Here is a 21606-nt window from a genome sequence, read left to right as displayed (position 1 = left end):
TGGGATTCTATTTTGCTTTGGTTTTAATTCTGTTTTCTTCTTTTCATTTTCAAGTTAGGGCTCCCTGCAATCTCTGTCCTTTTGTAAGCATTGACTGAGGTACCCCGGCTGAAGCTGTGGCTGGGAGTCCAGAGCTTCCTGAGAAGCTCAGTAAGGCCCAAGTGCCCAGGTCATGGTCTGCAAAGCTGAAGGGCAGGCTGGAAGGGAGGGAAAAAACAAAAAGAAGGGAGAGATGAAAGAAAGAGGGAAAGGAGAGAAGGATGGGCGGAGCAGGGTGTGGGGAGAAGGTCCTTCCTTTACTGGGCTGGCCACCTACGCTGTACTGGGCTTGGGGCAGGTGCTGACAAATGCCTCATCGTATGTGTTGTCCTGAGTTTCCTGCCTACATTCCCAACCACACCATGTGCTCCTTGTAGTCAGAAACCACATCTCCTTCGGGCCTCTCTTCTCAGACCCCAGCAGAACAGCAAGTGCCCAGGCAAGTCCTGTCATTGCTGAATGCATGGTCTTGTTTATTTCGCAAAACAGGCATATATCATACTTCCCCTTTTTAAATAGCCAAGCAAATTAAGGATCAGAATGACTAGTTAGTTTGTCCAAGTCACACAGCTTGAAAGAGTCAACGTTGAAATCCACCAGAGGCCTCTTTCACTCACAGCCCATATTCCGGCCACTGAGGGGATGTGGAGAGAAAGTAAAGGGGTGCAGGGTTCAGAGAGCAATGCATACTTACGGGGGGAGAGGTTATATCAGGGGGTGTGGACATGTCCCCAAAAAGTTCTAATTGGGTCACAGCCTGTAAAGACAAAAATGTAATCATGTAACTACAAAGAAAGGTGGTGTTTCTGCATCCTGCTTTACACACAGTATGATACGGGGATACACATTTCTGTTTTTCATCATTTCTAGATAAACCATAATCCTGGTGGGTCATTACTATACCTCAGGATCCCAAAGGCAACATCTTGAATGCAGCCAGAATCAATTCTTGCTTCCTTGCATCTGCCTATTTATCCAGCCTTGGTCAAGACTGCCCATTAATCACTTCCCATAAGCAGTAATAACATCACTTCACACTTATTTACCATCAAATGCCAGCAATGTCTCTCTTTCTAGGAGATAAAGGCAGGGAGGCAATCCCATCATTGGTTTTTCTCTCATGAGTGTATCCACACATACAAGATGCCTTCCATGTGTAAGTACAGACATGACTTCATGGTCACGTCAGTAAGGGCTCCCAATAGCATTCACCCTGAGAGGTAGGAATCGTCATCCCCATTTTTACAAATAGATAAACTAAGTCTCAGGGATGTGATATCAAGGTCATCCAGGCCAGGATTTAAATTTGCTGAATACAGAGAATGCAGTCAAACAGCACTCTCTGAAACAGTCCATCTTTAGGATAAAAAATGTGGTTGGAGGAAAAGAAAACATTTCATTTAATACCAGGAAAGGCATCAAAAACAACCCGGTGTATACATCATTAATCACTCCTAGGAACTCCATCACTGCAGACACTGCATCATCTATCTCCTCATCCATCACACGGGAGTATCTGAGCAAAGACAGCCACAACAGCTAAAGAAACCCTTCAAGATACACTTAGAACTAATCTGCACACACTGCCAAATTCACAGACTGTAGGGAGTCTATGGCCTGACTTAATTATGACAAGTATGTAATCACATGCTTTGTACAAACCTGTCCACTGAGGAAAAACCACTTTTCCCTCATCTTCAGATCTTAAGTGATAGCTTCAAATTGGGGGAACCAAAACACACCACTTAGTAGAAGGGATGTGAAGAGTCCGACTCTCCTGCCACACAGGACTCCTGCACTCAAACTGCTCTACCCAGGTCATGGCTGGATCTCTAGGGTTCATCCAAGGAAGGGAATGTTATTTCCTACTGGCAAGTTAGTGAGCTTTGGGCTCTGGAAAATGTCCTACACTCCATGCCTGGGGGTGTGGAGTACTGATAAGACAAACCACATGAGAAAAGGGCCCCAGGTCAGGCAGGGCCCCAGATCGGGAAGAACAAGGAATAATTGTTCTAAAGGATGGTTAATCACAAACAACCCAAGGGCACAACCTCATTTTCAGGTAGCCCCTCCAGCACAACCCTATAAAACTTCCCTCCAGCCCCTGCCTCTTTGCAGACAGCCCCTTCTCTGCTGTGCTGCCCATTGCAATCTTGCAATATATTTTCATGCTTTCTCTAATATATCTACCTTTCTTTACCTACAAATGTCTTCATAAATTCCTTTACTGCCTGGACCACTGGCCCCAGATAGTAGCTACCTCCAACAGGAGGAATATTTGGATTCTACCACTTTCTTTTTTTTTTTTAGACGGAGTCTTGCTCTGTCGTCCGGGCTGGAGTGCAGTGGCCGGATCTCAGCTCACTGCAAGCTCCGCCTCCCGGGTTCACGCCATTCTCCTGCCTCAGCCTCCCGAGTAGCTGGGACTACAGGCGCCCTCCACCTCGCCCAGCTAGTTCTTTTGTATTTTTTAGTAGAGACGGGGTTTCACTGTGTTAGCCAGGATGGTCTCGATCTCCTGACCTCGTGATCCGCCCGTCTCGGCCTCCCAAAGTGCTGGGATTACAGGCTTGAGCCACCGCGCCCGGCCGGATTCTACCACTTTCAATATCTGCAACTCCTCAGAGCTACAGTTCCTTCATCTGGGCAATGGAGATGATAATATCTCCTTTGCAGATGTATTGACAACATTAATAGGAGAACTTTCTTTGATGTTTGGTTAAGCCTGGTTGAAAGAGCACAAAAGTCTCTTTTTGCTGAAAGGAGAGAAGCTTGGCCTTGTTAACTTACTTGCAGCTCTTCCTTCCCTTTCAGCTTTCAGATTGAATAACAGTGCCTGGCACACAATAGGGCCCTATAAGGACTGATTTTGTTTCCAACTGCACAATAATTTTTGATAAATCTTCAACAACTGCTAGATGCTGGGCACTGTGCTGTGTACTGGGAACATAAAAATGAGAAATGCCAACTCTCAGCCTGCAGGGAGTTTACAGACTGGTGGGGAGGATATCCAATCTGTAGATGCAGATAATCTCAGGTAATGTAGCAGAAATAGCAACAGGGGTCTCTATGGTGTGCTGTGGGATTACCTAGTGGTTTGGCTGTGGCCCCACCCAAATCTCAACTTCAATTATATCTCCCAGAATTCCCACATGCTGTGGGAGGGACCCAAGGGGAGGTAATTGAATCATGGGGGCTGGTCTTTCCCATTCTGTTCTCATGATAGTGAATAAGTCTCACAAGATCTGATGGGTTTATCAGGGGTTTCCAGTTTTGCTTCTTCCTCATTTTCCCTTGCTGCTGCCATGTAAGATGTGCCTTTTGCCTTCCGTCATGATTCTGAGGCCTCCCTAGCCACGTGGAACTGTAAGTCCAATTAAACCTGTTTTTCTTCCCAGTCTCAGGTATGTCTTTATCAGCAGCATGAAAATGGACTAATACAGTAAAACTGTTACCAGTAGAGTGAGGTGTTGCTGAAAAGATACCCAGAAATGTGGAAGTGACTTTGGAACTGGGTAACAGGAAGAGACTGGAACAGTATGAAAGGCTCAGAAGAAGACAGGAAAATGTGAGAAAGTTTGGAACTTCCTAGAGACTTGTTGAATGCCTTTGCCCAAAATGCTGATAGCAATATGGACAAGAAAATTCGGGCCAAGGTGGTCTCAGATAGAGATGAGGAACGTGTTGGGAACTGGAGCAAGGTGACTCTTGTTATATTTTAGCAAAGAGACTGGTGGCATGTTGCCCCTGTCCTAGAGACTTGTGGAACTTTGAACTTGAGAGAGATAATTTAGGGTATCTGGCAGAAGAAATTTCCAAGCAGCAAAGCATTCAATAGGTAACTTGAGTGCTGTTAAAGGCATTCAGTTTTCTAAGGGAAGCAGAGCATAAACGTTTGAAAAATTTGCTGCCTACGTCATAGAAGAAAAACCCATTTTCTGGGGAGAAATTCAAGCCAGCTGCAGAAATTTGCATAAGTAGCAAGGAGCCTAATGTTAATTCCGACAATCATGGGGAAAATGTCTTCAGGCCATGTCAGTGGCCTTCATGGCAGCCCCTCCCAACACAGGCCTGGAGGCCCAGGAGAAAAAAGTGGTTTTGTGGGCTGGGCCCAGGGTCCCTGTGCTATGTACAGTCTAGGGACTTGGTGCCCTGTGTCCCAGCCACTCTAGCTATGGTTAAAAGAGACCAATGTACAGCTCAGGCTGTGGCGTCTGATTGTAGAAGCCCCAAGTCTTGGCAGCTTCCACATGGTGTTGAGTCTACAGGTGCACAGAAGTCAAGAATTGAAGTTTGGAAACTTCCACCTAGATCTCAGATGATGTATGGAAATGCCTGGATGCCCAGGCAGAAGTTTGCTGCAGGGGCAGGGCCTTCAGGAAAACCCCTGCTAGGGCAGTGTGGCAGGGAAATGTGCCATCAGAGCCTCCACATGGAGTCCTACTGGGACTCTGCTTAGTGGAGCTGTGAGAAGAGGGCCACTGTCCTCCAGACCCAAGAATGGTAGGTCCACTGATAGCCTATACCATGAGCCTGGAAAAGCCTCAGACACTCAACACCTGCCCATGAAAAAGCAGCCAGGAGGGAGGCTGTACCTTGCAAAGCCACAGGGGTGGGGCTGCCGAAGACCATGGGAACCCACCTCTTGCATCAGTGTGACCTGGATGTGAGACCTGGAGTCAAACAAGATCACTTTGGAACTTAAAAATTTGACTGCCTCGCTGGATTTCAGACTTGCATGGGCCCTGTAATCCCTTTGTTTTGACCAATTTCTCCCATTTGGAATGGCTGTAATTACTCAATACCTGTACCTCCATTGTATCTAGGAAGTAACTAGCTTGCTTTTGATTTTACAGGTTCATAGGCAGAAGGGACTTGTCTTGTCTCAGATGAGACTTTGGACTATGGACTTTTGGGTTAATGCTGAAATGAGTTAAGACTCTGGGGGACTGTTGGGAAGGCATGATTGGTTTTGAAATGTGAGGACATGAGATTTGGAGGGGCCAGGGGTGGAATGATATGGTTTGACTGTGTCCCTACCCCCAAATCTCAACTTGAATAGTATCTTCCAGAATTCCCACATGTTGTGGGAGGGACCCAGGGGGAGTTAATTGAATCATGGGGGCTGGTCTTTCCCATGCTATTCTCATGATAGTGAATAAGTCTCATGAGATCTGATGGGTTTATCAGTGGTTTCTGTTTTGCATATTCCTCATTTTCTCTTGCTGCCACCATGTAAGAAGTGCCCTTTGCCTTCCGCCTCTCCCCAAACACGTGGAACTGGGAGTCCAATTAAACCTCTTTTTCTTCCCAGTCTTGGGCATGCCTTTATCAGCAGCATGGAAACAGAGTAATATAGAGACCCAACCAGCTTTTGGCAAAGTTTGAGACGGTTTTCTAAAGGAAATAGCCTGGATCTGTATCCTGAAGGAGAGGAGCCATGTGACCAAAAAGAGGAGACCATCCAGACAGAGGAAACTGCTTAAAAATGGCCAGAGGCCAGGAACAGAGTAGGTAGGTGGTAATGGAAGCAGTTCAGAGTTACCAACACGAAGGTGGGAGACAGGAGGCCAGTGTAGTGGTCAGGGGCAAGGTTGTGGTGGGAATTTCATACATTTCACAGCCTTTTCCATCAATTCTTCCCTATCTTGTTTCTCTTTCATACAGTAACAGCCCAGCAGCTGATGGGAATGAGGTGGACAGCACACAGGTCCTCTCTCAAATCTTGCTGAACTTGAAATGCTCTTCTTTGGTAATCCTTCTCTAGCATGTTAGCAATATTTTATATTATTTGGTGAAGCTCTGCTAGTCTTTTAGACCCTCTTCCAAATTCATAAAAGGAATAACTTTATTTAATCAATTCAAATGAAGCTTCTGGGCTTCTTTGAGACTGCAATTCTATGCTTTTAAAATGGCCCACAACTATTTTCAGTGTTCGGAAAATATTTAAATGAAGTTATTAATTAAGTCACACAATTTACATTTCAAATGTGTTGAACTCACGGCATACTTTTACTAACATCATAAATAGAATTTATTGGGTAATTTTCTCCTTAAGCACAACTTTTAAAATAACCTTCATTCTTGAGATATAGACTTTCCTTTTGCCAGATGATTTTCACTCAAGGATTAAACGAGAAAAACATGCAGAGGCATAAAACATAGATTGTTACTTCATTCCATTGGTTTGCTGTTTAAATAGAACCTTGAGTTAATTAAATTTTATAGAAAAAGGGGATTCTTGGGCCATAAAATTAAAAATAATCCTAATAACCATATGTGATCGAGAATCTGAAATAGCATCTATTTTCACAGGCCTCCTTCCCATGTTAACCCCAGTCCTTTTATTTGTAAGCTAATAAACCATGTTCCATCTGATAATAACGCTCTAATGAATCATTTTAAAAGCCTCAAGAGAATAAAACTAACAATTCACATTTATAAAACACTTTATAGTTTGCAATACGCTTTCAAATACATTATCATCATGTTTGACACTGAGCCCCGAAAAGTCACCAGCATAGGTGCCATTGTCACTATGTTTCACAGATGAGCTAGCTGAGGCTGAGGTTAAGTGACTCACCTCTGATCAGTCAGCTAAAAGCAGCTGGGATGGACTTGACCCACACACCCACCAGCATCTTGTTCATCGATCCATCACTTTACCAAACCTTAGTTAGCCTTGCTAAATAGTGGAAGTCCAGCTCTACAACATTCTCTAACCAGAAATCTGGGTTGCTACAAGGTCTGCCAGGATGCACATCCATTTGAGGTCATTTGGAATGTTAGCTTGAGATGTCTACTCGCCAGAGAGTAAGGCCCTTCCATTACTAGCATTTCAAATGTCTCCTGGTAAAGAGAGATGTAGCTGGAGATGGTAGTTTTGCCCCTTTTTTAGCCCCCTGGGCATTTTCCAGGGGTAAGAAGAGTGATATTGTAAGGTGTACAGGACAGTGAAGGAAAAGTAGCTTTGATGTTTGGGGAGGTAGTTCCCTAATATCTCCATCAGGCCTGTTCTCTCCCCAGTCATTCTTTGATATGAACAAGTGATGGTTTTTCAGTAATATCTAGTTCAAGATTAGTACACTGCTCCTTCCAACTAGATCACTGCAACAAGATCCCTAGGCCTTTCCGAGAAAGAAATTCTAAAGGCACAATTGACGGAGGTTGAGATGTTATGGCTGACCCTGAAAACACCTTCTCACAGACCCATTCCCTGTGTTTTGGCATCAGGGTTCTGTGACCCTTCAGTGGGCAGACATGGGAGTTCCTACCATGCATCAGCTACCAAGAGCAAGGGCTACAGAGATAGGTAAGGCACATTCCTGTTCCTATTGTCAAAAGCTGGCTATATTATGGAAAGACAGACCCAGAGACACAATCAACGGAGGAGAGAAGCACAGGGAGTTATGAAAGAAGAGGCTATCTCAGGGTCTTACGTGTGTGCCTCCTCCTACCTAGAACACTCATTCCTTCTCCCAAACATCCTTCAGGACGTGAATTAGAAGGCTTTCTGTTTTGTTTCCTATGAAGTGGCTTCCTAACTCAATTTGTACCCTATCCCATTGCCCATGACACTCCCAGATCAGTGGTTCTCAACCTTGGATGCACACTAAGATCACCCGGGGAAAAATTACTGATGCCTGGTTCCCACACCGAAAGATTCAGAATTAATTGGTTTGAGGTAAAACCTAGTCACTGGAGCTTGGAAAGCTCTCCTAATGATTCTAATTTGCTGCCAAGGTTGAAGATTTTTATCCTGGAGGTTTCCCAATACTGTATTTAGGAGTGGCAATATTCATTGGCCTGTGTATCAATCAATTTGAACAGATGTTGACTACAACCAATATATTTATACCAGGTTATACTGACTGAATAGCAACCTCACCTGTTTTTTAGTACCAGTGGTGTACTTGGCACATCCTGTTCATGTATATGAATTCCTACTATATCATGTTATACTCCATATACTACACTACGCTAGGTGAGGCTCTACTGTCATATCTTATCCCATGCAATGTTGCACTATGTTACACTGTGAGCTTCTTTAGGAAAGCCACTTTTCTGCATCTCTAGCATCTATTAGGATGCCTGGGACATGTTAGAGGTTTGAAAAGTATTGCTGGATGAAAAGAAGGGGTGTTATCTCCTCTCCAACACACACTCTTGTTTACACACACACACACACGTACATACACTCTCACTATTTGACCTCATGGCAGGGCCCACCAATAGTCGTCCTGGGGACATTTGAATAGGTACCTACTAGAGCAGAGCAGGGCAGCAAGTCTGCCATTCATGCCAGCTGGATGAAGAGAATATGGAATGCATGAGTATGAGCAGAACAACCTCAATTAACAAAAACCTCAAGGCCTTACCTTTGTTGCCTCAAAAATCTCATCAAAGTCCGTGGGCAGGTTTCTGTTCTGTAACCACAAGGCACGACTGATGAGCATGAAATGAATGTGGAGATCATGACATGAAACAGTTAACCTGAGAGGGCTCTAATTCTTACCGGGGTGGCTGCAGCAAACCGTTCTTCAAAATCCTCAAACGAATAGCCGTTCTGAAAGTGGAAGGGATGATGAATGAGGATGAAGTGAATGACACACAAATGACATGGATTTATGAGCTTAATGATGACAGTATCTATGAATCACACTTCCATGGTCTCAGCAGGTGGGAGCTGTTTCCAATGTCTGTGAAAATCTTGGAATATGTTTCTAGCATAAGCAGATGATAAAACATGGGTCTGATTAGGAAACACAGCAATGGCAAATTTGTAAGTTTAAATTTCATCTTCCTGCAATTACAGATGTTGCCCTGCAGTTACAGACATCAGCAGTGGCTATGGATAAGAGCATGCTGTTTACATTTGAGATTTTTCTTTTAAAAGAACAAAATGTCACCTTGTGCTTTAGACAAACTTTACTCTTTGGAGCAGTCTGTGAGCAGCTGGTTTTCATGTGTTTTTATACATGTTGTCTTCTCTGCATGAAATGCACTTCCCTTTGGCCGGGCGCGGTGGCTCACGCCTATAATACCAGCACTTTGGGAAGCCAAGGCAGGTGGATCATGAGGGCAGGAGATCGAGACCAGCCTGGCCAACATAGTGAAACCCCGTCTCTACTAAAACTACAAAAAATTAGCTGGGTGTGGTGGTGGGTGCCTGTAATTCCAGCTACTTGGGAAGATGAGGCAGGAGAATCACTTGAATCCAGGAGGCGGAGACTGCAGTAAGCCAAGATCGTGCCACTGCACTCCAGCCTGGGTGACAGAGCAAGACTCCTTCTCAAGAAAAAAAAAAAAAAAAAAAAAAAGAAATGCTCTTCTCATCTCTGAAAACTCGGTGCTCCCCAAATTCTCCAAACCCAGCTCAAAAGCCACCTCCTCCATGAAGAGTTTCTCTATCCTTTGAACTGAAATCCTCCTGAGTGTCCTCAGTACGTTATCTGTGCCTATCATACCGTAAGCTTCCTCAAGCAGCTGGTAGAGGGTCTCCCCCTGCAGCTGGTAGAGGGTCTGGCACATAGCAGTCCTCAAAAATACAGAAATGAATGCATGTCCTAGAAGTAGCTGGCAGTGAGCAACATTTAATTGCTTTGTTAACTTTGTATTATATTGTTTATATTACACATTATAGGTATGTATAATATATCATATACATGTATATCTTAATGGCCATATTCTGGTCTATATGTATAAGCTAATTATTCTTTGGATGATTTCCAAATAGTAAAACATTAATAGAAATCTGCTAATATGGACATTAAAATGGAGTTATTACGCATGAATAGTTTTGAGGAGAGCTTTTGGCAATGGAGGAGTGGGAAAACTATCACCCATAACCTCGTAATACTGTGCTTTGTCAGAATTTGCTTCCACACTGTCTATAGGACATGTGACTGTTGCTTCCTTCAGCCCCAGTTACAGACTGCAGAGCAGAGCAGAGTGGAAGAATCAGCGTGCCCGGGCCCACTAAGGCAGGGCCTTCAGGTCAACCACCAACCACCTGTTTCCACCAGCCCGTGGTTCAACATGACTTAACTATGGCTACAATGAGAGGAAAAGCCACCACATCAAATAACCATAGACATTATTATTATTATTATTATTATTATTTGGCCACAGGTGGGGAGAGGTGGTGAGACAATATTAGTCTAAATGATCCTGTAATCTATCGTGTGGCCTAAAAGGTTAAGGTTATGTTGCTACATCCTTTAAAAATGCACACACTCCTAGCAATTTATGGCAGAGCCCCTACCAACTAGCTCTGGGTCATAACTTTTAATAAAAACATTTTTTAGTGTCCAAAATCTCATTACATCTGTCCAATATAAAAAAGCAAATGGCTTCAGAGCATGATGGATGAATTAAATAAATTTGAAAAACAGCCTGTGGTAGAGGCTCATAAAAACCCCCACCATGTCCCATATAATGAAAATGTGGGAGGATAACCAGTGTCAGCATGAGCATGTTGTCACCTTCCTGGGAAAGGAGAGGTAGCCTTTGGTGAGGTGTGGAGCTGAGGTGTGATGAGGCGATTTCTTTGAATTCAGTTGAAGCTTGGTCCGAGCAGATGAACAAATGCATTTTTTGGAATCACACAGATATGTACCGGGTCCTGGCCACGTCAGGCCATGGATGCGCTGGCCATGTTACCCTTGACAAGTTGATTAGCCTCAGTTTTCTCATCTTTAAAGTGGAGTGGGTAATGACAACATCATGGCAAGTTTATTGAGCAGTTTAATTGAGATATGTGTGCAAAGTCTTGTTTGGTGTTTAGCACACACTAGATGCCCAAGGACTAGTAGCTATTATTATCTTCTCCTATTATTGGCTCATTTCAGTAATGCACATGAACAATTAATTTATTTTTATTTTTATTATTTTTTTAGACAGGGTCTTACTCTGTCGCAGGCTGGAGTACAGTGGTGCGATGTTGGCTCACTGCAACCTTTGCCTCCCAGGCTTAAGTGATTCTCCTGCCTCGGCCTCCTGAGTAGCTGGAATTATAGGTGCGGGTACCACCACGCCTGGCTAAATTTTGCTTTTTTAGTAGAGATGAAGTTTTGCCAGTTTGGCCAGGCTGGTCTCGAACTCCTGACCTCAGCCTTCCTCAGCCACCAAGCCTGGCCCCAAAGCACATATTGTTTAATGTTAGGAAACTATTATTATATAATGTTTGGAAATAGAGGGAAAAGAAATGAAGAAAATCTTTCCAATGGCCTCTCTTTAGAAACTACCTCCAACCAACAGCCCAGTACTTCCTAGACCTCCCATTCTTACTCCTGAACCCTTCAATCCATTCTTGACTCCCTCTTCTCTCTTTTGCCCTGCTCTTGGCTACAGTCTTGCCTGATCATCTTCATCCCATCCGTATCTTTTTTTATCTTGTGGCTACCTTACTGTTTGAACTCTGGCTCAGTCATTTCTCAGAGCTGCTTTCTTACAGTTACCTGTTTGGGGTAACCTTTGGAGACACCCAGTGCACTTCCTCCAGTCAGTGGGGAGATCCTTCTAGCTAATAAATACACTTTTTCCCAGGTGATTCTTATGGACAGAAACTGATCTACTCCCTAGTCTCTCCAAATTGCTAAATCCTGTTTTACTCACAATTACCACTTGAATTTTAATTCATGCATATTAAAGTCTTTTTTGTTTTGTTTCTTACAGATTTTTCTTTCATACTATCATAGCATGTACACAGTTTTGTATTCTTTTAAAAACTCAACATGATATCAAATTTACTTGCAACTTAAGCTTCCAGTGAGGAAATATAAAAGAAGGTATTTTCTCATGTTGTTTCAATATGGTTCGGGCTCGAATCTTCATTAAAACATTGAAATAAAGTTCCCACAGGGAGTTTATCTTCCTATAATCTCTTTTTGAAACAGTGGGGACACTATGATTCCATTACTGAGTAAGGCAATGAGGAAGACCAGATTCATGTTACTCTTACAGGAAAAATGACAGTGCGTAAGGGACTTGGGATAAAAAAAATCTCACACAGGAAGAAAACCTTTTTTATGGCTTCCAAATCAGAAACTTCTCACTCCTGGCTGCACAATGTAATCCTTTGGGGCAGCTGCTGATGTCAGAGCTACTGATGCCAGAGCCACATCATCAGAGATTTGGATTGTACTGGTCTAGGGTGGGGCCCTGGCATCAGCGGGTTTTAAAAGCTCCCCAGGTGATGCTAATGTGCAGCCGGATTTGCAAATCACTATGCTGGGGAATACACTCTCAGTAAGAATAATTAGCAGGTTCCTAGGAAAACTGAAGCCACCTTGATTGATTATGCAGTTGATTAATTAATTTCTTCAATGGACATTCACTGGGTGCTTTCCACATGCCATGTCCTGGCTGGGCACTGGCGATACCTGGATGAATAACACATGGTCCTTGTTTTCATAAGGTCAGAGCAGAGCTACGCTGTATCATCTTTGTAGCTTGGGGTGGACAGTTGTGGGACAAGGACCACACAAGGCTTCTAGATCTAAACTCAGAGCTCAGACCAAGACTGGAAAAAAAAAAAATTCAATTTTCCATTTAGAAGGCTCAAGAGAAATGGATTAACTTAAATGATTTGTAACTGCACTAAGGTGGGTACTATTAAGGACACCTACTGATTCCAGGCATCCGAATGCATGTTACCTTTCCCTAATGAATGATTTAACAAGGGAGACGCATGCTAATGAAGACTAATTTCTTCTGGGGTATCTAAGAGTTTATGCTCTTTATCACCTTTACCCAAGAGTAAACAGCCACTTTCCCATTTCCTGGCAGAGAGAGATGGGAAAGCTCTGTTTGGCAATTGAAGAACAAGGACAAGTGGCTTGAGATGGGGAATAGAAACTCTAATGATAATAAATGATCTCTAGACCAGCTCTGTCCAGTAGAACTTTTTGGGATGATGGAAAGTTCTCTATCTGTGCTGTCCAATACAGCAGTCAGTAGATACATGCGCACTTCAAATATGGCTAGCATGCCTGATGAACTACATTTTAAATTTTATTACATTTTAATTATTTTTGATTTAATAGCCTCATGTGGCTAGTGGCTACAGTATTGGACAGCATGACTCTAGATAAAATATATTAAAAAATAAACTTCCAGTTAACTAGGTGCTTCCCAAATACTAGACATTGTCCTTCCTTATATATTTTCTATTCTTTTAAAGAATATCCTATATTTGCATTGACTGGAAGATTTCTATGGGAGAATTGATTTCTTTGCTATGTCTAGACAGTACCATGAAATCAAATTCAGTTTGCAAAAACAGCAGACTTCTTCTAGCTATAAGAGGTTTTTTTTTTTTTTTTCTTTCACTGCTGGAGCTAAGTGAAAGCCAGATATTTGTGAGGTTTTTCAGAAGAAAGTGAAGATTCATGTTTCAAATGGAAATCCATGAAGTTTCATTACAACAGAAACAAAACGGAATACCATTTAATGCCTAAATGTGCCAGGCCTACTGAGATTTTGGGGATCGGTGGTCTTGCTGGACTCAATGCCTTGATCTAATAGAGAAATTGGTGTGCTTTGAGGTTTTGTCTTTATAATGATTGAGAACTTGCCTCTAATTACTCCAATTTTGGTCTCACTTTAGCAGCTAATAGTCCTCCTTCTTCAGCTTCCAATTCAGGAGAGGCTCCCAAAGGTTGTCCAGATAGGACAGGTTGGAGGATAAAGGGAAGTGCTTCAATCTTACAATGAAAGTTACATCTTCCCTTGAAGTGCTCACACGTGTAATATGTCCTCAAATCCTTGAACAACAAAATATTTACATCCAGCTTCTTAAAAATTAAGCTGGTTCTTGAAATGTTCTTTCTTAATATGCAAGGTGAAGGTCAGCATGGGGAATGTCGGTGCAAGGATTTTGCTGGCACCTTATTGAGACATAGCAAGAAAGGCAGAACCCAGGGGACAAAGTTCAGGATGCTAAGCTGACCTGAATGGGCTAATGCAAATGACAGGGCATAGCTGTGGCTAAAGCCTCTGCCTCTGGATTCCTGGCCTTCTCAACTTTCATCTAATGTCAAGAAAACTAATTTGCTTGCAAGTGAAAACACTGAGTACTTTTAAAGTGAGAAATGTGATGGTTTCAGGAGAGGCAAAGTGAGGGAATGAAAAGAGAGATGTGGGCAACAGTAGTTTTCAGTTCAAACTGCTGCTCCATCACTGGCATTTGCTTAAATAAAGTTTATTATTTGAGCCTCAGTTTCCCCCTCTGCAAAAAACAAGGATAATAATGCTTACAATGTGGGCTTGCAGAGAGGAAGCAGTGAGAAGACTGATGTATATGAAAATAGCACAGCAACTGGCAGAGTAAAACCTCAACAGGTGTCATTTCCCTTTTGAAAATTACACAAAGGGAAGGAAGGGAGGAAAGGAGGAAGAATCGTCATGGAATTATTTGTTTGGTTGGTGAGGGTAGGCAGGTGCCAGGTCATGGCAAAAATTTGGGCGATATTGGTCTAGGGAAGGGATGAAGTCACCTAGAGAAGAGGCTGAAGATGCACTGTGGTCTTCACAGAGCAGATGCTCAGTCAAAGCAGCTCCTGCTCTTGGACCTTCCCCCAGTTTTTAAACCAGCACGGCTGGACTGTTCTAGGAGTCTGCCTCATCATTCCACCCACCCCACCCTTTCTCCTTCCCACTCTTCTCCCTATCCATCCCTTATACCTATTTTAGAACTTAGATAGTAACTCCATGTTTTGATGCTTAGATTTTCTAAAAGCTATTCAATATTTTCCTGAAAATATACATGAGGTTGGGGTTGGTGGCACGATCTGCAGGCAGAAGATGATTATGCAATAAGCTACTAATAGCTAAATTAAGTCTGACCTCAGTAACAGTGATAAAGGAAAGGAGATATTAACTGTGATGCCTGACAAATGATAATGCTAGTGTTAAGGGGAGATGGTGGTAGTTTCAGAGATGACTGTCATAAGGCTGTGATCGTTGGTCATCCATTCACTTACTTCTACTTATTAAATATATATGATTTACTAAGCATCTGTAAACAAAGTCTTCTACCACATGAAGGAGATAGAAAACAAGAAATTATACAGTTGGTGTTATCAGTGAGATAATTCACATAAAACCTTTAGTATTTAGGGCCCAGCTCAGAGTAATGACAAGATTCATGCTAGTGGTTACTAGTATTATCGTCCTTATTGTTAAACACATCGCACCCAACCCCACGTCGTGGTGTTGGGGAAGCTGGGGTCAGCACACATTTTGAGCTGGTGGCAGTAGCAGCAGTGGGAATTTGATGGTGGAAACGCTGTTGCCATGGGATAGAGGGCAGTCATCATAAAGACAGAGATGATGACATAGCGTTCTCTGTGCTGTATCATCATCATGACAGCCAAGATGGGGCCAGGGATGGAAATTAGGAAGAAACACTGAAAACACCATCACAGCCACAGAGCTCTCTAGAAACACTGGGAATGACTGTATAATTTGCACACTCGTAGAAGCTTCCTGGTTCTAATCCATGACTTCATCTCAAAGATCTGACATTTGACAAGGAGGATTTTAGGATTCAATGCCCTCTTCCCTTGCCTTAGCTCTTTTGTGAGGGGAAGGATCAGGCTGCAAATGGCTTTGCTACTTTAATGGTTTTGATAGAACAAACAGGTATAAATATACACAGAAAACCAGAAACCAAAGGGGAAACATTTCTAAAAGCTTGCAATTATTTGTTTTTAATGGTCTCGTCCTATCTCCTTTTTTCTTTTAAAATCCTATTATTCTAGTTCCACATTAGCAAAAACTCAAGGATTTTTCAAAAACTCCTAACAAGATTTGGCACCGGTTCAGTACTTTGAAAAGGGAGTGAATTAGAATCACAGTAATGTGAAATTGGCTCCCATCAGCAGGATGACAGGATTCAACACACTTTTGGGGAGGAGGGCAGGGGAACTTCTCAGAGTCAGTCATCTTTCTTTGCTGCTGTGCCTCTCTTGGAGGGGTTACCACTGCAGTCCAGATGGCATCCAAATGGTAACAAGAAATATTGGAGGGAGCTGAAATCAAGCAAGAGTAGTAGAGGCTCAGGCTGAATGCAGAGCAAATCAGAGGAAATCACAAATGGAGAGATGTCACAGCAAAGGAAAAAATAGCCAGGAGGGCTTTGCCTGCTGCTCTGACAGCCGTTCCATGCAAAATGTTTTTCCTTTTCTTCTCCAGAGGAATGCAGATTTTACATACTTAGGAATTCATCTCCTCATTCACTTCTTCATTCTTGGATTTGATTACCAAGGCATTAATTTAATTAAGGAATAAACATTTCCCGAATGCCCATTATGAACCAGGCACCATGCCTATCCTGTGAGCACTTAGATGCTGTCCATTCTGTGAGTTGTAACAGCAAAGTTAGCGAAACTGGAGAATACTAATTCAATTCAGAGTGTGAGAAGTGCCACAACAAGGGTACCAGGCTGAGCATTTTTATAGAGCATGTACACGTTCACTGTGGCTGTGCTGTTCCTGGGACTGAAACCAACTCCATATGAATAGCCAAAGCAAGAATTCTGTTTTTATGTGAATGGAATTGGACTCGATTACTGTCCTTAAATTTTTCTTTGTTGTGACATTAGGGAAATATCCATCTCATAAGACTGAGTTGAAGATTACCCAGGATAAGATATAAGGTAATGGTTGAGCATGTGCCTGACAAATAGCAAGACTTCCATTAGTGTCTGATTATTTGGATCCTCTATTAAGTCAACAATTCAATAAAGTATCCTTTAGGAATATGATAATTTTATAGCACCTACTTGATGGGATTTTGAGCTGTTTTAAAAATTTCAGAATTGCAGAATAAAATTAGAAGAGACTACAGGAATCTCTAACCCAACTCATCTCTGTATTTATTTCAAACCAAGAAACAGAGACCTTCAACTTTCTCAAAAACATGGTAATAACAGTGGCAGATTTGGGATGACACAGCAAGTTCTCAACTCCTGGTCTAGTTCCTTTTCACTCTACCACGGTTCCTCTCACAGCTGTATAGATTAAGAAGAGACCATCATAAGCCAGAGCAGAGAAACCTGGCTCACATTTTATAACAAGGAAACAGGCTCAAAGGAAACTTTGGCTTGTTCATAGGGAAACCAGTGAGGGAAATGGCTACTTCCTAGAGCTCTGAGGATCAAATGAGGCAATATTCAAAACTAGATGACTTGGAAGGCAGCCTTAAGGTTTGAAGTCCAGAGGATATCTGGAAGAGCATTATCCTCAACAGTTTCTGACTGACTGTAGAACTTGAAAATAGTTTGTATGTGTCTTAATATCACATGCCCTCTGAATACGTCTCTAGGTATATTCTTTACCTTCTTAGGCCTTGGCATAAGACCTCTGTCTGGTCACGATTTCCATCTTTATTCATCAAGAAAACTATAACATATCCCTAGAGGACATGTTAGCTCTAGTCAGCTCTTCAAAGCTTTCCTCCACAACCCTCAGGATGGATTAGATAACCACCCTTGGCATCACACGTGTCCAGTTACAATGACTATTACCTTCCCTCTTTTCTACTATAGCCTATGGCCTTGTAGAGACTCTAGTTCCTCATATGGGAAACTGTCTTATTCATCTTTGAATTTCTAGTACCTAGATGGCCTAGTGGTCAACACACAGAAGGAAATTATATTGAATTGATACATTTTAAAAAACAAAATGAATAAATGGATAAACTTGTTTATATAATACAATAGAAAACTGAACAGAAAGAAACTTGGTGATAGCATGACTTATTATATGGAGGGCATGGTATTCCATATGGTGTTTTCAAATGCTCGGCATGTATGTGCATGCATGCACACATACACATGATCACACACACACACACACACACACACATGCAATCACAGAGATTTGGCATTTGTTATTAGGAACTCCAGAAAAAAGCTGTCCCATCTATCCTGCCATGTGGCCAAATGGGGCTTTACAATTAGCGTAAATTACTCCATTTCTAACTTCAAAGAGATACTAGGCAGAAGTTCCATAAAAAGTTATAAGAACAGGGATATGATGCCCTCCTAGCCCTACTAATATCTGGATGGCATTTTCAACTGACCCTTCAAGCTCCTCCCCTGAGAGACCCGTCAGTGGTTGTAGTGTGTCACCAATCTGAGATAGTCTTTGCTACTGAAAGTCTCGCCAATATCTGATCAGCACCCTTTTGGATTTTAGCAATTGGTGGGTGACTATATCCCATAATTTTCAGCCTCTCAAACTTAACATGTCCAAAGAACTTTTGATGTCCCCAAAGCTGTTCTTTCCTTGTCTTCCAGTTTCTGTAAAGGCCACCAACTCACACCCAGATGCTCAAGTCACAAGCATACAAGTTACTTTAGATTCCTTTCCCTCCCACAGTTTGACATGTAAGCTTTCATGAAGCTTCTATCCCTGAACACGTCCCAAAGCTGTCTGCTTCTCTCCCTCTTCTCCGTGGCATTCTCTTTTGCCTAAGAGTGCTGCTTCCACTTTTGTCCACTGAAGTTCATCTTCCAAAGAGCGGTCAAAGTGGTCTTTAAAAAATATCAGATGAGGTCAGGCGCGGTGGCTCATGTCTGTAATCCTAGCACTTTGGGAGGCTGAGGCAGGCGGATCACCTGAGGTCAGGAGTTTGAGACCAGCCTGGCCAACATGGTGAAATCCCATCTCTATTAAAAATACAAAAATTAGCTGGGTGTGGCAGTGCTTGCCTGTAGTCCCAGCTTCTCGGGAGGCTGAGGCAGGAGAATTGCTTGAACCCAGGAGACAGCGGTTGCAGTGAGCCAAGATTGCACCACTGTACTCCAGCCTGGGTGACAAAGCAAGACTCCTTCTCAAGAAAAAAAAAAAAAAAATCAGATGAGGTCTTTTATTGCACTTGGAATGAAATCCAACCTCCTCACCACTGCCTACAAAACCATCCAAACTTGGGGTGCCACCTGTCGTGAACTCACCTCCACTACTCCCCCCTTCCCTACCATGTTCTCCCTTCATGATGAGTCACTGGCTCATTCCTGCCTCAAGGCTTTTGCCCTTGCCTTTCTCTGTTCCTGGCACACTCTTCATCTGGTTGGTTCCTTCTCCTAATTCAGACTTGGGCCAGGTGTCACCTCAGGGAGACCTTCTCTGACTGTACCTAATGCAGGAGCAGCCCCAGCTCTTGTTCATTGCCTTGTTTGGTTTTGTTTCAAGCACTCACTACTCTGTTTGTCTGTTTCCTTTTCTGTTGGCAGCCATTCCCTGTGGAAGGTGACCTGGGTTGGGACTTGGTTTGACTTGTACCTGTGCCTAGCTCAGTGCTTGACACACAGTGGACACTAGACCTTATTTGAAAAATGGGTGAAGGAATGAATGCCTGAACAGAGCAATGCATAAGTGACCAGAGACTGGTTCTAGGAGGCACCTTACAGTACAGAAGAAACTATAAAATGATAACAAAAAAGATACTTCATGCATATACTACAGGGAAAAGGGAACTCTATGTTTGCCAGTTTGACATCTGTGCTCTGGTCTCAGGCTTCTTTTCCTACTTGTTCTGGTGCTGGACACCTTATCTCTGAGGACCTTGTAGCTAGGGAACGAAGAAAGCATAGTTAAGGAGATCTTACCATAGATACCAAAAGCAGAAACTGTCTTTACCCACACGTTTGCTATATCTGTTCTATGAAAAATCTTTTTAATTAAAAGTAGCCCATATCTCCTTAGTCAGGTCACAGGTGGTTGGGATCACTATTTCTCGTTTTGACAAATCCATAAAGAAGACAAAAAAAGTACACTCTGGACTCAAGAGGAAGGAATGGGTCACATGGTAATATTAAGACCTCCTCTCTTCTTGGCCAGGCAGAGGTCACTATGGACAATAGTAATTATAGCTAATGCTTAGATGGAACTTCCTCTGTATGAACCAGACACCATTCTATGTGCATTCATATATTAACTCATTTAATTATCGCAACAAATGTGAGGTGCTGTCACTTGCCTTGTTTCCAAGAAGAGGAAACCAAGGCACAGAAGGTTTAATTAACTTGCCCAGGGTCACACAGTAAATGACTGAACTAGAATTTTCATGTAAAGTGGGTTAGCTTTGGAGTATGTGCCCATAACCATTATGTTATAGTGAGGAGAACAAAAGTTATAAGACGACCTATACTTTAAGAGTAGGGTGGGTGGTTAGGGTTCTGGAAAGGGCAGCCATGGTGGGCAGTTTAGGAGCTTGCTCTGTTCCAGTCCAACCCAATCCTCTCTTGGCAGACCATGGCCAGATCATAGTATAAGGGCTATCCCTATAACAATGGCAGGAGGAAGGAGGCTAGAACATCCTAGGCAACTGTGGAAACAGCAACACAGAAACTGTCAAAGAGACAAGGCTATAAGATTTTAAAATATAAGAAAGTGGGGCGGCAGCTGGGCGTAGTGGCTCATACCTGTAATCCCAGCACTTTGGGAGGCCGAGGCAGGCGGATCACTTGAGGTCAGGAGTTTGAGACCAGCCTGGCCAACATGGAGAAATTCTGTCTCTACTAAAAACACGAAAATTAGCCGGGCACCGTGGCACATGTCTGTAATCCCAGCTACTTGGGAGACGGAGGAAGGAGAATCACTTGAACCTGGGAGGCGGAGGTTGCAGTGAGCCAAGATCGCACCACTGCATTCCAGCCTGGGTGACAGAGCGAGACTCCATCTCAAAAAAATAAAGGAGAAAAAAAGAAAGAAAGTGGGGTGGGAAACCCTGAGTATTGGGCTGACAGCATGTAATGGTGAAAAAAAGGGTAATTCTAGAGATAAGGACAGCAATACTGCTAACCTGCTGGAGAGAAACATAATGATATGCTGACGGAACTTCTATGATAGGCAGGAAGATGGGAGGTGGAGAAGAGAGACAGTGTTGTAAAAAGTAAGAGTGAATGTCACCTTAATAGGAGACATTTCTCTCAGCATAAGTAGAGAAGCAAGGGATTTATCCTTCACAATCAGACTCTATTTCCCTCTCCTTAGCATCTCAACCTCAATCTTCTTATCCATACAATGGAGAAAATAATAGTTGTCATCTTAATTAAACTAGATAAATGTACTTGAGAATCTGAATCAGCTGGGGGAACTTTGCAACTCTCCCTTTGTATATAAATAGATGCAAGCCTTACAAAAGCAGATCTATCGAACTGGGGCTAAGGAAGTTGTGTTTTTAAAAGTGTCACAAATGATTGTTAAGCAATGAAGTCTTTGGAATCCCTGAAGTAGATACAGCTTGCCAAGCACTAAGCACACTTGCTGGCCCTTAGTAAGTGCTCAGCAAATGTTAGTTTCTCGCCTCCTTTCTAAGTCACTGCAAAAACAAGTTTTGTATCCTTTGGGTTGTGACTGTCACCAACATACATATTTTCTTATTCCCTATGATCATTTATTTAGCTCTTGCTTCTTTTTTTTACACTAGACTTTGTTCATTATTCTTCTGCATCCACTAATAATGGTAGTTAAGGAGAAAGAAAGAACCTCAACCTGATGATTTATCCAGAAAAGCTGAATTACTGTACCAAGAGAGAATGAGTGCCAGCATCAATG

General features: G+C 42.6%; 1 protein-coding gene across 3 annotated transcripts in view; it reads right to left on the bottom strand.

Annotated features, from left to right (window-relative positions):
- DAB1 (Dab, reelin signal transducer, homolog 1 (Drosophila)) overlaps positions 1-21606 on the bottom strand; it is a 1258753-nt gene that overhangs the window by 31143 nt on the left and 1206004 nt on the right. Inside the window, exons 10-12 of one of the 3 annotated variants that reach the window (XM_011941364.1) lie at positions 8555-8605; positions 8418-8465; positions 734-796 (exon numbers count right to left, since the gene is read on the bottom strand). In XM_011941364.1, coding sequence (XP_011796754.1) covers positions 734-796; positions 8418-8465; positions 8555-8605 — 162 coding nt within the window. The remainder of the gene's footprint in view (positions 1-733; positions 797-8417; positions 8466-8554; positions 8606-21606) is intronic. The other 2 variants (XM_011941374.1, XM_011941355.1) reach the window with 2 other exon arrangements.

This window comes from Colobus angolensis, unplaced genomic scaffold (assembly GCF_000951035.1).
Source record: "Colobus angolensis palliatus isolate OR3802 unplaced genomic scaffold, Cang.pa_1.0 Scaffold102, whole genome shotgun sequence".
Classification (NCBI taxonomy): domain Eukaryota; kingdom Metazoa; phylum Chordata; class Mammalia; order Primates; family Cercopithecidae; genus Colobus; species Colobus angolensis.
Note: the sequence above shows the minus strand (reverse complement) of the source record. Positions and strands in the feature narration are given on the sequence as shown.